The following is an 11,615-nucleotide window of genomic DNA, read 5'->3' as shown; positions in this document are numbered from 1 at the left end:
AGTCTGGAGCACCCAGGGGGGGCCAGGACATCCCCCCGTAGTCCAGCTGAGCTGTGAGGCTGCCGGTCGCTGCCTCCTCCTGGGAGCTGGCGCAGGACAAAGCGACCTTCACCTGTGTCACATCCCTGGGACGTGGGGTGGGTTGTGATGTCCCTGCCCCTCTGTGTTTAGGGCCATGCCACCTCCTTCTTCGGCCCCACGCTGGAGCGATACTCTTCCTTCCAAGTGAACAGCAGCGATGACATCCGCCAGATCCAGAGCCTGGAGAACGGCGTCCTCTTCCTCACCAAAACCAACCTGAAGTACATGTCGCGGGGCGGCCTCATCATTTTTGACTACCTGTGAGTCCTCCCCCTGCTGCCCCTGTGCTGTGGGGTGGTCCTGGCCCCTCTGCCTCCCTGCCACCCCTTCCCTGCTGCCTCCTGGGGCCAGGCAGGAGCGTGAGGGTGTCCCGTCCTCTCCCACAGCATGGATGAGTCCGAGGACATGCACAGCCTCCTGCTGACGGACAGCAGCACCCTGCTCGTGGCCGGGCTGCAGAACCACGTCCTCGAGATCGACCTCAACACCGTCCAGGAGACGCAGAAGGTACGTCTGGGCCGGGGGCTGCTCCCTGGAGCTTCGCTTTGCCTGGTTCATCCCCGCTCATCCCGCTTCCCTCCCAGTACACCGTGGAGGTCCCTGGCATCACCATCATGAGGCAATCGAACCGTTTCTTCTTCTGCGGGCACACCTCGGGAAAGGTAATGCCAGCCCTGTCTGACCTGCCGGGGTGCCCTGGAGTTGGGATCCATCTCCTCCCAGAGCTCCGGGGGCTCCGGAGCGGGCGCCTGGCACCCAGCACCGTCCCCCCAGGTGTCCCTGCGCGACCTGCGCACGTTCGTGGTGGAGCACGAGTTCGACGCCTACTCCGGGAGCTTGTCCGACTTCGACGTCCACGGGAACCTCCTGGTGACCTGTGGCTTTTCCAGCCGGATGAACGGGCTGGCCTGCGACCGCTTCCTCAAGGTCTACGACCTGCGCATGATGCGGGCGACCACCCCCCTGCAGGTCCACATCGACCCCTTCTTCCTGCGCTTCATCCCCACCTACACGTCCCGCCTGGCCATCATCTCCCAGACAGGTGTGTGAAGCTGTGGCCCTGGGGGTACTGGGGTGGTGGTCCCGGCATCCCCAAGCTCAGGGTCAAATCCCAGGGGATTCAGCCTGGAGCAGAGGAGACTGAGGGGAGACCTCGTTGCTGTGTACAACTTCCTCAGGAGGGGCAGCTCTGATCTCTGCTCTCTGTGACCAGCGATGGGAGCTGAGGGAACTGCTGGAGCTGTGTCAGGGAGGTTTAGGTTGGATCTCAGTCAAAGGTTCTTCCCCCAGAGGGTGGTTGGGCACTGAACAGGCTCCTCAGGGCAGTGGTCACGGCCCCAAGGCTGCCAGAGCTCCAGGAGCATTTGGACAATGCTCTCCGCACATGGTGGGATTGTTGGGCTGTCCTGTGCAGGGCCAGGAGTTGGGCTGGAGGATCCTTGTGAGTCCCTTCCAACTCAGGATATTCCATAATTTTAGAGATCAGGGAGTGTTTGGACAATGCTCTCAGATGTTTGGATTTGGGGACTGGGAGGACTTTTGGGATTTTCCTGTGCAGGGCCAGGAGCTGAATTTTGATCTTTGTGGGTCCCTTCCGTGGATGTCCCACAGATATTCCATGATCTAAGGATGGCTGGCCAAGCGCTGCTGACCCGTGTCCAGTGGCAAGGGACATGTGGGTCACCGTGTCCTGGGTCACCGTGTCCCGGTGCCACGTTGTCCTTGCACTTGCTCTCCCACAGGCCAGTGCCAGTTCTGCGAGCCCACCGGGCTGGCCAACCCCGCCGACATCTTCCACGTGAACACGGTGGGGCCCCTCATCATGACCTTCGACGTGTCTGCCAGCAAACAGGCGCTGGCCTTCGGCGACTCCGAGGGCTGCGTCCACCTCTGGGCCGACTCCCCGGAGGTCACCTTCAACGCCTACTCCCGGGAGACCGACTTCGCCCTGCCCTGCATGGTGGACACGCTGCCACACCTGGACTGGAACCAGGACCTGGTGCCGCTCTCGCTCATCCCGGTGCCGCTGACCAGCGACGCGCTGCTCTCCGACTGGCCCGCCGCCAACTCCGCCCCGGCACCGCGGTAATTCCCAGCCCCTCCCGGGAAAGACAACCTCTCCTTCCTCCTCACCTGCCCTGGGAAGTGCCAGATGAGTTCCTGGCAGTGGACAGGAATGGCCGAGGGGCAGTGCCTGTCCCTGACCCGCCTGTGCTCAGCGCTGCCGCCCTGCCCTGGCATAACCCAGGGGGTTTGTTGGGTTGGAAAATGAACCTGGGGAAGGACTGAGGAGGGGGAGCACTCGGGACCACCCTTAGGGTGGGTCCCTGAGCACACCCAGGAGGCCTCTGGGTGGGTAAGAGATGCTGCTCTGACTCAGGGGGTACTGTTTGCAGGCGAGCCCCCCCAGTAGATCCCGAGATTCTGCGAACCATGAAGAAAGTGGGATTCATCGGCTACGCCCCAAACCCCAGGACCAAGCTCCGCAACCAGGTACCCGCTCTCAGCAGGGGGTTTTGAGGGTGTGGGGTGGTGTTTCCAGCGCTGGAGCTCTGCAGGTTGGAGGAGGGCGGAGCTTGCTGCGTGCTGAGCGATCTCCGAGGTTTCAGGGACAGGGATGAGAGGCGGAATTCCCGTGGGATGTTGCAGGTGTATAGTTTGGAGATGTCAGCTTCTCTTGAGCAGAGCCAGCCTGGCAGTTTTCCCAGTTCCATCCCTCCCTGGCTCTGTGGCAGGGAAGGCTTGAGCTGTCCAGTTGGGAGGTTCATGGCATGTCCCTCACCCTTGGGAAAACACTGCCCACGGTGCCTCTGTAGTTTCCCACAGTGACAAATCCCTGTGAGAAGGAAGGTGTGGAGGCCTCGTGCAGGTCCAGGGAGGGCCCCACTCCGTTCTGGTGTATCCCTTTGCTCATTCAGGGAGGCAGGAAAGCCCAGGAGTTGCTTGTGTCAGTACGTGGGGCTTCTCTCCACCTCAGGGTTCAGCTGCTCATCCCTTCTCTCCCCTCCTCAGATTCCTTATCGGTTAAAGGAGACGGACAACGAGTTTGACAACTTCAGCCAAGTCCCCGAGTCCCCGATCGGGCGGGAGGAGGAGCCACATCTCTACAGGGTGGCCAAGAAGTACAGGAAGGTGGTGGCCTCGGGGGGCTGCTCTGGGGCTGGCTGGGGGTCCCAAGGCTGGGCTGGCCATGGCCAAGGACACCCCTGGGTGCAGCAGCTGTCCCATGGGGGTCCCACGGCGTGGGAAGGTGCTTGTTTAACACGTCACATCTCCACTCAGGTCACCATCAAATACTCCAAGCTGGGGCTGGAGGACTTTGACTTCAAGCATTACAACAAGACCCTGTTTGCAGGGCTGGAGCCCCACATTCCCAATGCCTACTGCAACTGTATGATCCAGGTGGGAGCTTCCCCAGCCCTGCCCGGACCACCACGGCCCTGGGACCCCCCTGACTGCTCGGTCTCTGCCAGGTGCTGTATTTCCTGGAGCCCGTCCGCTGCCTGGTCCAGAACCACCTGTGCCAGAAGGAATTCTGCCTGGGCTGTGAGCTGGGCTTGCTCTTCCATATGCTGGACCTATCCCGAGGAGATCCCTGCCAGGTCTGTCGTGGGCTGGGCTGCCTGGGAGGGTCACAGGGATTGCAGGGGAACAGGAGCCGGGTGGTGCCGGTGTCAGGCACTGTGGAAACTCCTGTCACTTGACACTCTTGCCCCATCCCCAGGGAAGCAACTTCCTGCGGGCTTTCCGCACGATCCCGGAGGCTTCAGCGCTGGGGCTCATCCTGGCTGACTCGGATGAAGCCACGGGGAAGGTGAACCTGGGGCGGCTGATTCAGAGCTGGAACCGTTTCATCCTCACTCAGCTGCACCAGGAAACCCAGGAGCAGGAGGGGCCGCAGGCGTACCGGGGGGCTGGCACCAGGTGAGGCCCTGGCACGGGGACAGGACGGGGAGTGACGGAGCAGGGCTGGCTCCCAGAGACCACACCCATCCCTTGGGAAGGTTTCTTGCCACTCATGCCTGCCCTGAGGGGTCCATGGGAATGCCCCAAGTGGTCCATGGGAATACACAAAGCTGCAGGCTACGCTATGGCAGCGTGTGAATCCCGTGCTGAGCCTTTGTCCTAAGCCAAACCTGGTTGGAGGGTTGAGGCTTCACAGAGGACACCAGCTTGAGCTTCCAGAGGGGCTTGGAGGGGCTGGGACTGCTCAGAGGACACTAGCTCTGGAAACCCAATGGCCAGTTCCCCAAGAGCTGCTGGAATTTGGGAGCTGGCCCTGTGCAGCTCGAGGTGCGGGCCCCCATAGGGATCTCTGGGATCCTGCTGACCCCAGTGCTCTGTTTTTCCAGCAGCTTTGGGTCCTCAGGGGACTCTGTCATCGGGCAGCTCTTCAGCTGTGAGATGGAGAACTGCAGCATGTGCCGCTGCGGGAAGGAGACGGTCCGAGTGTCCTCCACGCTGCTCTTCACCCTCTCCTACCCCGAGAGCACCGGTAACAGCGGGGCCAGGCCCTGGGGACAGGGTGGGCTTTGTTATCCCTGACTTTTCCAGGTGAAACACACCTGCAGTGAGGAGCTGCCAGGCTGTGGCAGCCCCAGGTCTAGGGCTGGGTTTCCAACCAGCCGAGCTTTTGGCTACAGAAAGACAGATTTGGGGGTTGACCTTCTGGCTGGTGGTTGTGAGGAAAACCCCAGAGGTTTGGCTGAGCTAAGTCGGCGAAGGTTTTGTGTGTTGGAAGGTGACGTTATTATCCTTTCTCCCTTCAGAAAAACCAGCCAAGGATTATGAGTTTGCCCAAATTTTAAAGCGAAGCATCTGCTTGGAGCAGAACACACAGGCCTGGTGTGAGAACTGCGAGAAGTACCAGCCCACGGTGAGCCCAGGAGGGGGCACGGGCATGAGGGGCTGCAGGAGATGGGCATGAGGGGGGCAGTTTCTCCGTTAGTCACTGGGGAACCTCCTGAGTGGATGCCAGAGATTCGGTTCCTGGCCCGGCCGGCAGCCGATGTGCCGTGGGGTATTTCCTGGGCTGTGTGAATTCATCTCACAGGACTGAATCCTCCCGGGGTAGGGGGCAGAGAGAAACCCCCTGGGAGCTGATGGAGCAGGCTGCTCCCTGCCTCAGTTGTCCTGGGAGTACCCCCAGCTACCAGGAATGCAGCCAGGGAGGGGAGGCAGCGCTGCGGGGAAGGGCTGAGTGTTCCAAACCCAACCTGAGCCTCTCCAGGCTCCCAGTGCTGCCCCACTTCCATCTCCTGCTCCCTCCACAGGTGCAGACCCGGAACATCCGCTGCCTGCCGGACGTCCTGGTCATTAACTGTGAGGTGAACAGCTCCAAGGAGGCAGATTTCTGGAAGACACAGGCTGAGGTGGGGGAGACACTTGGGGCCTTGTTCTCCCGGCTCACGGGGGTTGCGGTGCCCGGCCCTGCGGAGGTTTTCACTCTGGTCTCGCTGTCTCTGGCTCTCTCCCTCCACCTGAGCTGTGTTCCCAGAGGATGTGGCGGTGTTTGGTCATGCCTGTAGCATGATCCGTGCGTTTGGAGTCGGAAAAGACGAGATCTCCTGTCGTGACAGAGCTGGTGTGACTGCAGGAGTCACTGCCATTCCCCCAGTCCCCCGGGACCTGCCAGCTCCCTGGAGCACGTGGGACGTTGGGTTTCCCTCACTGTCACTTTCCCTGTCACCGACTTTAACATCCCTGTCTTTTCCCTGCTCCTGGCCTGGCTGTCACCCACGTGTTCCCAGGGCTGGCCTGTCACCACCTGCTGACACTTGCCTGTGTTTCGTTGCCAGTATTCCTTTCAGAAAGCCATGATGAAGAGGGGAGGCTTTGACATCACCAAGGGAAAGGAGATCTCTCTTGGAGAGTGGTAGGTGACTGTTCAGGAGGAATTTCTGCATGGAAAGGGTCATCAGGCACTGAAAGGGGCTGCCCAGGGAGGCAGTGGAGTCCCCATCCCTGGAGGTGTCCAAGGGAGGACTGGACGTGGCACTCAGTGCTCTGGGCTGGGTCACGAGGTGGGGATCAGGCACAGGTTGGACCCGATCGTCTTGGAGGTCTTTTCCAACCTCAGAGATTCTGTGATTCTATTCCTGGGGTGGTGGCTCTGAGCAGTGACACCTCCTGGGTGGTTCTCTGGGCCATTTCTCATTTAATAATGATAATTCGATAACCTGCCTGTCTGTAGCTCCTTGGGGGCTCTGAACTGGAACAGTCTCTGTTCTGCTCTGAGGCTGCACCACATCCCCTTCAGACACCTTTGTGACCCACCTGGTGATCCCTTTTTGAGCCCCCCGTCCTCGTTCCCCTTTTCTAAATGACAAAAGCCCCAAACCCATGTTGCCCTTTGGTGGCTGACATTGGCTGAGCACCTCTGCCACGGTCCAGCTCCAGGCAGCTCCCCCAGGAGGTTTAGGAATAAGCTGGGGAGTGGTGGGTGGGGATCCTGCCCTGAAGAAGTTGGCCGGGATGACATCTTATGTCTCCCTCTGCCTCAGCTTTCCATGATTCTCTGTGCAGGAAGGATCTGGGGAACCCCGACATGGGGCACTCGTACGCTTCCGTGGAGGAACTGAAGAACATCTGGATCCCTCACGCCATCAAGATGAGGCTGACCAAGAGCAAAGAGCTTGACGTGAGCAACTGGAGCGAGACCGATGAGGTAAAGGCTGACAAGCTCCTTGTGGGGCTCCGTGGTCGTGTTCTCACGGGGCTGTGGCAGCAGAGCTGCCTCAGAACCGCTTTCTGCCGAGCCCGTGTGGCCGAGAGAGGACGAGGATCTCTTGGAGACACCTCGGGGGAGCCAGAAAACCTCGGGGCTGGTGGTGACAGCGCATCCAAGTGCTGGGGTTTGGGTTGGAGGGGACTCAGTCACTTCCCCGGGCCGGTTCCTCCCGCAGCTGAGCCCGACAGATGACCCCGAGTCCGTGTACATCTACGATCTCATGGCCACCGTCGTCCACATCCTGGATTCCCGCACGGGGGGCAGCCTGGTGGGGCACATCAAAGTGGGAGAGACCTACCACCAGCGGAAGGAGGTGAGACCCTGCGGGACCCCCACGACTGTGTCACCTGCCGGCTCCCCAGAGCCATCCCGAGGGGTCCTGCTGCCCAGGGCATCGGCCCCATTCTGGGGTCTCTTAGTCAAGTGTTGAGTGTTTGGCTGAACGTGCCAGGCAGCCCTGAACAGCAAAGAGCTGCTTGGGCCCCTCACGGGGAGGGAAGGGCTGAAGAAACCCTCTTCCCACACACACTCAGGCTGGTTCCTCCTGGCCACGGGCACGGTGCCAGCTTTCCTTGTACTTCCAGGTAAGGGCAGGGACGTCATCTCCCTTCCCAAGGACAGGGCTGGTCTGGGCAGTCCTGTTGTCTGGTGGAGATGCCCAAGCCAGGAGTTCCCAGAGTGTGTCAAGGCTCCATCCCTGTCTCTTATCTCTTGCATCTCCCTGGAGTTTTGGTCAGGAGCTGGGCAGAGCCCAGAGCCTGTCCAGCCCGAACACTTCATGTACACTGTCACCACCCAGGGCAGCAGGGATTTCCCCACGGTGTCCCAGGAAGGGCGGGGGTTCCCACATGGCATTGTCACACCCCTCTTTCCCTGGTAACTGGGCAGAGGAGTCACTGCACTTGGCTGGGGGGGCCCTTATGGCCGTGCTGTGCCTCTCCCCACAGGGAGTCACACACCAGCAGTGGTACCTCTTCAACGACTTCCTCATCGAGCCCGTGGACAAGGTGAGTTCTGAGGTGACACCACATCTTTGGGGACCCCGTGGAGGCCCCGGGGCTGCCCCGCACTGTCCCCTCCCCTGCAGTGCGAGGCCGTGCAGTTCGACATGAGCTGGAAGGTGCCGGCCATCCTCTACTACGCCCGGAGGAACCTCAACGCCAAGTACAACCTCGTCAGTGAGTGGCTGCGGTGGGGGTGGCTGCGGGGCCGGCGCCGCCGGCTCCCCACCGAGCTCCTTCCCCTTTCCCTGCAGTCAAGAACCCCATCGAGGCCAGCGTGCTGCTGGCAGAGGCCTCGCTGGCTCGCAAGCAGCGCAAGTGCCACGCCACCTTCATCCCCCTCATGCTGAGCGAGATGCCCCAGGCGGGAGACCTGGTGGGGCTGGACGCGGAGTTCGTCACGCTGAACGAGGTCGGGGGTCCCTGGGGCGGGGGCTGGGGGGGGCTGGGGCACAAGGGCAGCCCCTCAGGGGCTGTAGGAGGAGCGGCTGAGGGGGTGCTTGGTCTGTTCAGCGAGGGGAGGCTCATCAGGGTCTGCAGCTTCCCTGTGAGGGGCTGCAGAAGGGCAGGCACTGATCTCTTCTCTGTGGTCACCAGTGACAGGACCCATGGGAACGGCCTGAAGTTGTGTCAGGGGAGGTTTAGGTTGGGTATCAGGAAAAGGTTCTTCCCCCAGAGGGTGGTTGGGCACTGACCAGGCTCCCCAGAGCGGCGGGCACAGCCCCAAGGCTGCCAGAGCTCCAGGAGTGTTTGGATGATCCTCTGGGGCACAGGGGGTGACTGTTGGGGATGGGCCTGTGCAGGGCCAGCCGTTGGGCTCGATGATCCTTGTGGGTCCCTTCCCATTCCAGATATTCTGTGATTCTGGGGTTGGGGACGGTGGGTCACCACCTCCCCTGTCCCCTGTCTCAGGAGGAGGCCGAGCTGCGCAGCGATGGCACCAAATCCACCATCAAGCCCAGCCAGATGTCGGTGGCCCGGATCACCTGCGTGCGTGGGCAGGGCCCCAACGAAGGGGTCCCCTTCATTGATGACTACATCTCCACCCAGGAGCAGGTACGGGGCACCCTCCTGGCCTCACACAGCTCCCCAGACCCCCAGGGAGGACAGGCACCCACTGTACTGGTGACAGGTCACCTCAGCTGGACACCTGTGCTCTCCGTGGTGACAGACACCTGGGTGCTCCCCATGGACACCTGGGTGCTCCCCATGGACACCTGTGTCCCCCGTGGTGACCTCACCTGGACACCTGTGTGCTCTGTTGTCCCTCTCCATGGAGGGGCACCTGCAGTGATAGCCCCCTGCCCAGGCTGCTGGCAGGTGAACTGGGGAGGGGGTTGAGCCCCTCAGCCCTCCCAGCCCACCTCCACGGGCCCTGGTCTCTGCAGGTGGTGGATTACCTGACCCAGTACTCCGGGATCAAGCCGGGAGACCTGGATGCCAAGATCTCCTCCAAGCACTTGACCACCCTCAAATCCACTTACCTGAAGCTGCGTTTCCTCATCGACGTGGGCGTCAAGTTTGTGGGCCACGGGCTGCAGAAGGACTTCCGTGTCATCAACCTGATGGTGACAGCACTGAGCCCCTTCCCTCCCCTGGGTGTGGGCAGGAGCTGTGCAAACCCTCCCCTCCGCGGCAGCCCCCCTGCCCTGGCAGCAGGACCCTCTCTGCTCTCCAGGTGCCCAAGGACCAGGTGATCGACACCGTGTACCTGTTCCACATCCCCAGGAAGAGGATGATCTCCCTGCGCTTCCTCGCCTGGTACTTCCTGGGTCAGTGGCCAAACTCCTGGATCCGGGAGGGGCGGGAGCAGGGGCATAAACCCCCCCGGGGGTCCCCACCAGGCCTCTCCCTGACCGAGGGGTCTCCCCCCAGACCTGAAGATCCAGGGAGAAACCCACGACAGCATCGAGGACGCGCAGACGGCGCTGCGGCTCTACCGCAAGTACCTGGAGCTGAGCCCGCAGGGCTCGGAGCCCGAGGAGTTCCGGAAGGTGCTCAAGGGGCTCTACGAGAAGGGCCGAAAGCTGGACTGGAAGGTGCCCGAGCCCGACAGCCAGAGCAGCCCCAAGCGTAAGGCCCCCCCATTCCCCCTCCCTGCGCCCCCTCCCCGCGCCCCCTGACCCCCTCTGTCCCCGCAGATGGGGCCGTGTTCCCCTCCGTGCTCGCCCTGTGACCGGAGCCCCTGCGAGGAGCAGCCTCGGGGCAGGTGGAGAAATACGTGTGGAACTGGAACCAGCAGCGGGGTCGGGGCTGTCCCCGACCCTGCCCGACCCCCCCGGGCCTCCCCCGGGGCCCGGAGCCCCGGGACTCCCTTTCCCTGCCGGTACTGGGAATCCCTGCCCGCCCCCCCCTCCCTCGCCCGCCGGCCCGGGCGCCCTCATAAAGCACCTCGGACACCCGCGCCATGAGTCCTCCTTGGCTCCGGGGATCGGCACCGGCCACACGGGGCGGGGGAGCCGGGGCTGGCACCGGGGCGCGGCAGGAAGGACTCGGGCTCAGACCAGGACCGAGGACACGGTGGTGCCGGGGTTGGGGCTGGGACAGGGCACAGAGGAACCGGACCGGGACCGGGGCAGGGCAGAAACGACCGGGACCAGCGACAGGACTCAGAGGAGCCCGGGCTGGCACCGGGGACACGGCAGGACACACCGGGGCTCAGACTGGGGGTAGGGCAGGACGGCCGGGGCTCGCCCCGGCCCCGGGGTCACGGCGGGACGGACGGGGCTCCGCCGGCACGGGGGCTGGGGGCGTGACCGGGGCGGCCCCATGGGCGGGGTCAGCGCGAGCCCCGCCCCCTCGGGGCCGAGCGCCACGCGGCCGGGCCCTGGCAACGGTGGGGCCTCGGAGCCGGCCCGGGCTGCCCGCGGCGCTGCCTGCGCGCGGGACGGCCCCGCCGCCAACCGAGCCGCCGCCCCGCCCGCTCCGACCGGCTCCGAGCACAGTCCGGCTCGGCCGCCGCCCGCCCCGAGCGGCCGTGCCCCGCGGCGGGGCGGGCGGGGGGCAGTGCCGGGACGGGCTGCGCCGCGGGCAGCCCCGGGGCAGCCGATCGGGGCGGGGGGACGGAGCGGGACGGGAGAGCGGCGGGTACGGGGGGCTCGGGCGGTCCCGGGGGTCGGGACGGGGGGCTCGACCCGGCGTTGGGCTCGGCCCCGGGGGCGAAGAGGCTCCGTAGGGAGCTGTGGGGGTGATCCCGGAGGGGAGGGGGCTCCGTGGAACTCGGCCCTGTGCGGGCTCTGGGCTCTGTTCTATAGGGGAGCGGGTTCTGTAGGGGGGTCTGGGCTTGGCCCAGAGGGGAGAGGCCTCTGTAGGGGCTCTGGGCACAGCCTTATAGGAGAGGGGGTTCTACGGGGGTTCTGGGCTCAGCCCTATAGGAGGGGGGGTTCTATAGAGGCTCTGGGCTCAGCCCTATAGGGAAGGGGTCTATTTGCTGTCCAGGGGCACAGGAAGACCCTGCAGAGGACGGGGTTTGGAGGGCTCAGGGAGGGGAATGAAGCCCTGCGGTGCCCGGGGCTCTGCGGGGGCTGGGGGTCCCGAGGGGACACGGTGTGGGGACGCCGGTGCCACGGGCTGCACCTGCCTGCAGGTCGCCCGCAGCGGATCCGCGAGGATGAGGGGCCGGATCCCGGCCGTGCTCTGCCTGACCGTGGCCTTGGCATCGCTGGTGCCCGCGGCCGGAGCCCGCCGGAGCCAGGACCTGCACTGCGGAGGTGGGGGGACAAGGGGAGACTGAGGGTCAGGGAGGGACAAGGGGGGACCAGGGGGACAGGAGGTGATGGGAGTCAGGGCCGGGGGGACCACTG

General features: G+C 63.7%; 2 protein-coding genes across 3 annotated transcripts in view; both read left to right on the top strand.

Annotated features, from left to right (window-relative positions):
• Window positions 1-166: 166 nt before the first annotated feature.
• PAN2 (PAN2 poly(A) specific ribonuclease subunit) lies at window positions 167-10,207 on the top strand. Of its 2 annotated transcripts, none has more exons than XM_017836688.1 (24): window positions 167-341; window positions 468-588; window positions 666-743; window positions 856-1,123; window positions 1,824-2,166; window positions 2,478-2,574; window positions 3,094-3,213; window positions 3,364-3,483; window positions 3,555-3,683; window positions 3,806-4,005; window positions 4,437-4,576; window positions 4,851-4,957; window positions 5,355-5,453; window positions 5,880-5,956; window positions 6,607-6,748; window positions 6,987-7,124; window positions 7,759-7,818; window positions 7,899-7,989; window positions 8,067-8,224; window positions 8,725-8,868; window positions 9,201-9,380; window positions 9,491-9,584; window positions 9,688-9,885; window positions 9,954-10,207. In XM_017836688.1, exons 1-24 carry the CDS (start codon window positions 307-309, stop codon window positions 9,986-9,988), a joined length of 3,174 nt encoding a protein of 1,057 aa, XP_017692177.1. In that variant the 5' UTR covers window positions 167-306; the 3' UTR covers window positions 9,989-10,207. The 2 variants fall into 2 exon arrangements, with proteins under 2 accessions (XP_017692177.1, XP_017692175.1); XM_017836686.1 differs by having other exon boundaries at window positions 4,434-4,576.
• A 646-nt stretch (window positions 10,208-10,853) lies between these two features.
• The window catches only part of CNPY2 (canopy FGF signaling regulator 2), a 3,423-nt gene continuing 2,661 nt past the window's right edge, over window positions 10,854-11,615 (top strand). Inside the window, exons 1-2 of the mRNA XM_017836689.1 lie at window positions 10,854-10,899; window positions 11,399-11,522. Coding sequence (XP_017692178.1) covers window positions 11,423-11,522 — 100 coding nt within the window. The 5' untranslated portion in view covers window positions 10,854-10,899; window positions 11,399-11,422. The remainder of the gene's footprint in view (window positions 10,900-11,398; window positions 11,523-11,615) is intronic.

This window comes from Lepidothrix coronata, unplaced genomic scaffold, assembly GCF_001604755.1.
Source record: "Lepidothrix coronata isolate B3197 unplaced genomic scaffold, Lepidothrix_coronata-1.0 Scaffold281, whole genome shotgun sequence".
NCBI classification, from domain to species: Eukaryota; Metazoa; Chordata; class Aves; order Passeriformes; family Pipridae; genus Lepidothrix; species Lepidothrix coronata.
The sequence above is the reverse complement of the archived record's forward strand: the minus strand, read 5'-3'. Positions and strand labels throughout refer to the sequence as shown.

Bases quoted from the DNA above. Each gene is read 5' to 3' on its own strand.
- PAN2 (XM_017836686.1), top strand. From the start codon at position 307: ATGTCGCGGGGCGGCCTCATCATTTTTGACTACCT. The intron at 1,124-1,823 runs GTGTGTGAAGCT...GCTCTCCCACAG, and splicing joins GGCCATCATCTCCCAGACAG to GCCAGTGCCAGTTCTGCGAG. The intron at 5,957-6,606 runs GTAGGTGACTGT...TTCTCTGTGCAG, and splicing joins GAGATCTCTCTTGGAGAGTG to GAAGGATCTGGGGAACCCCG.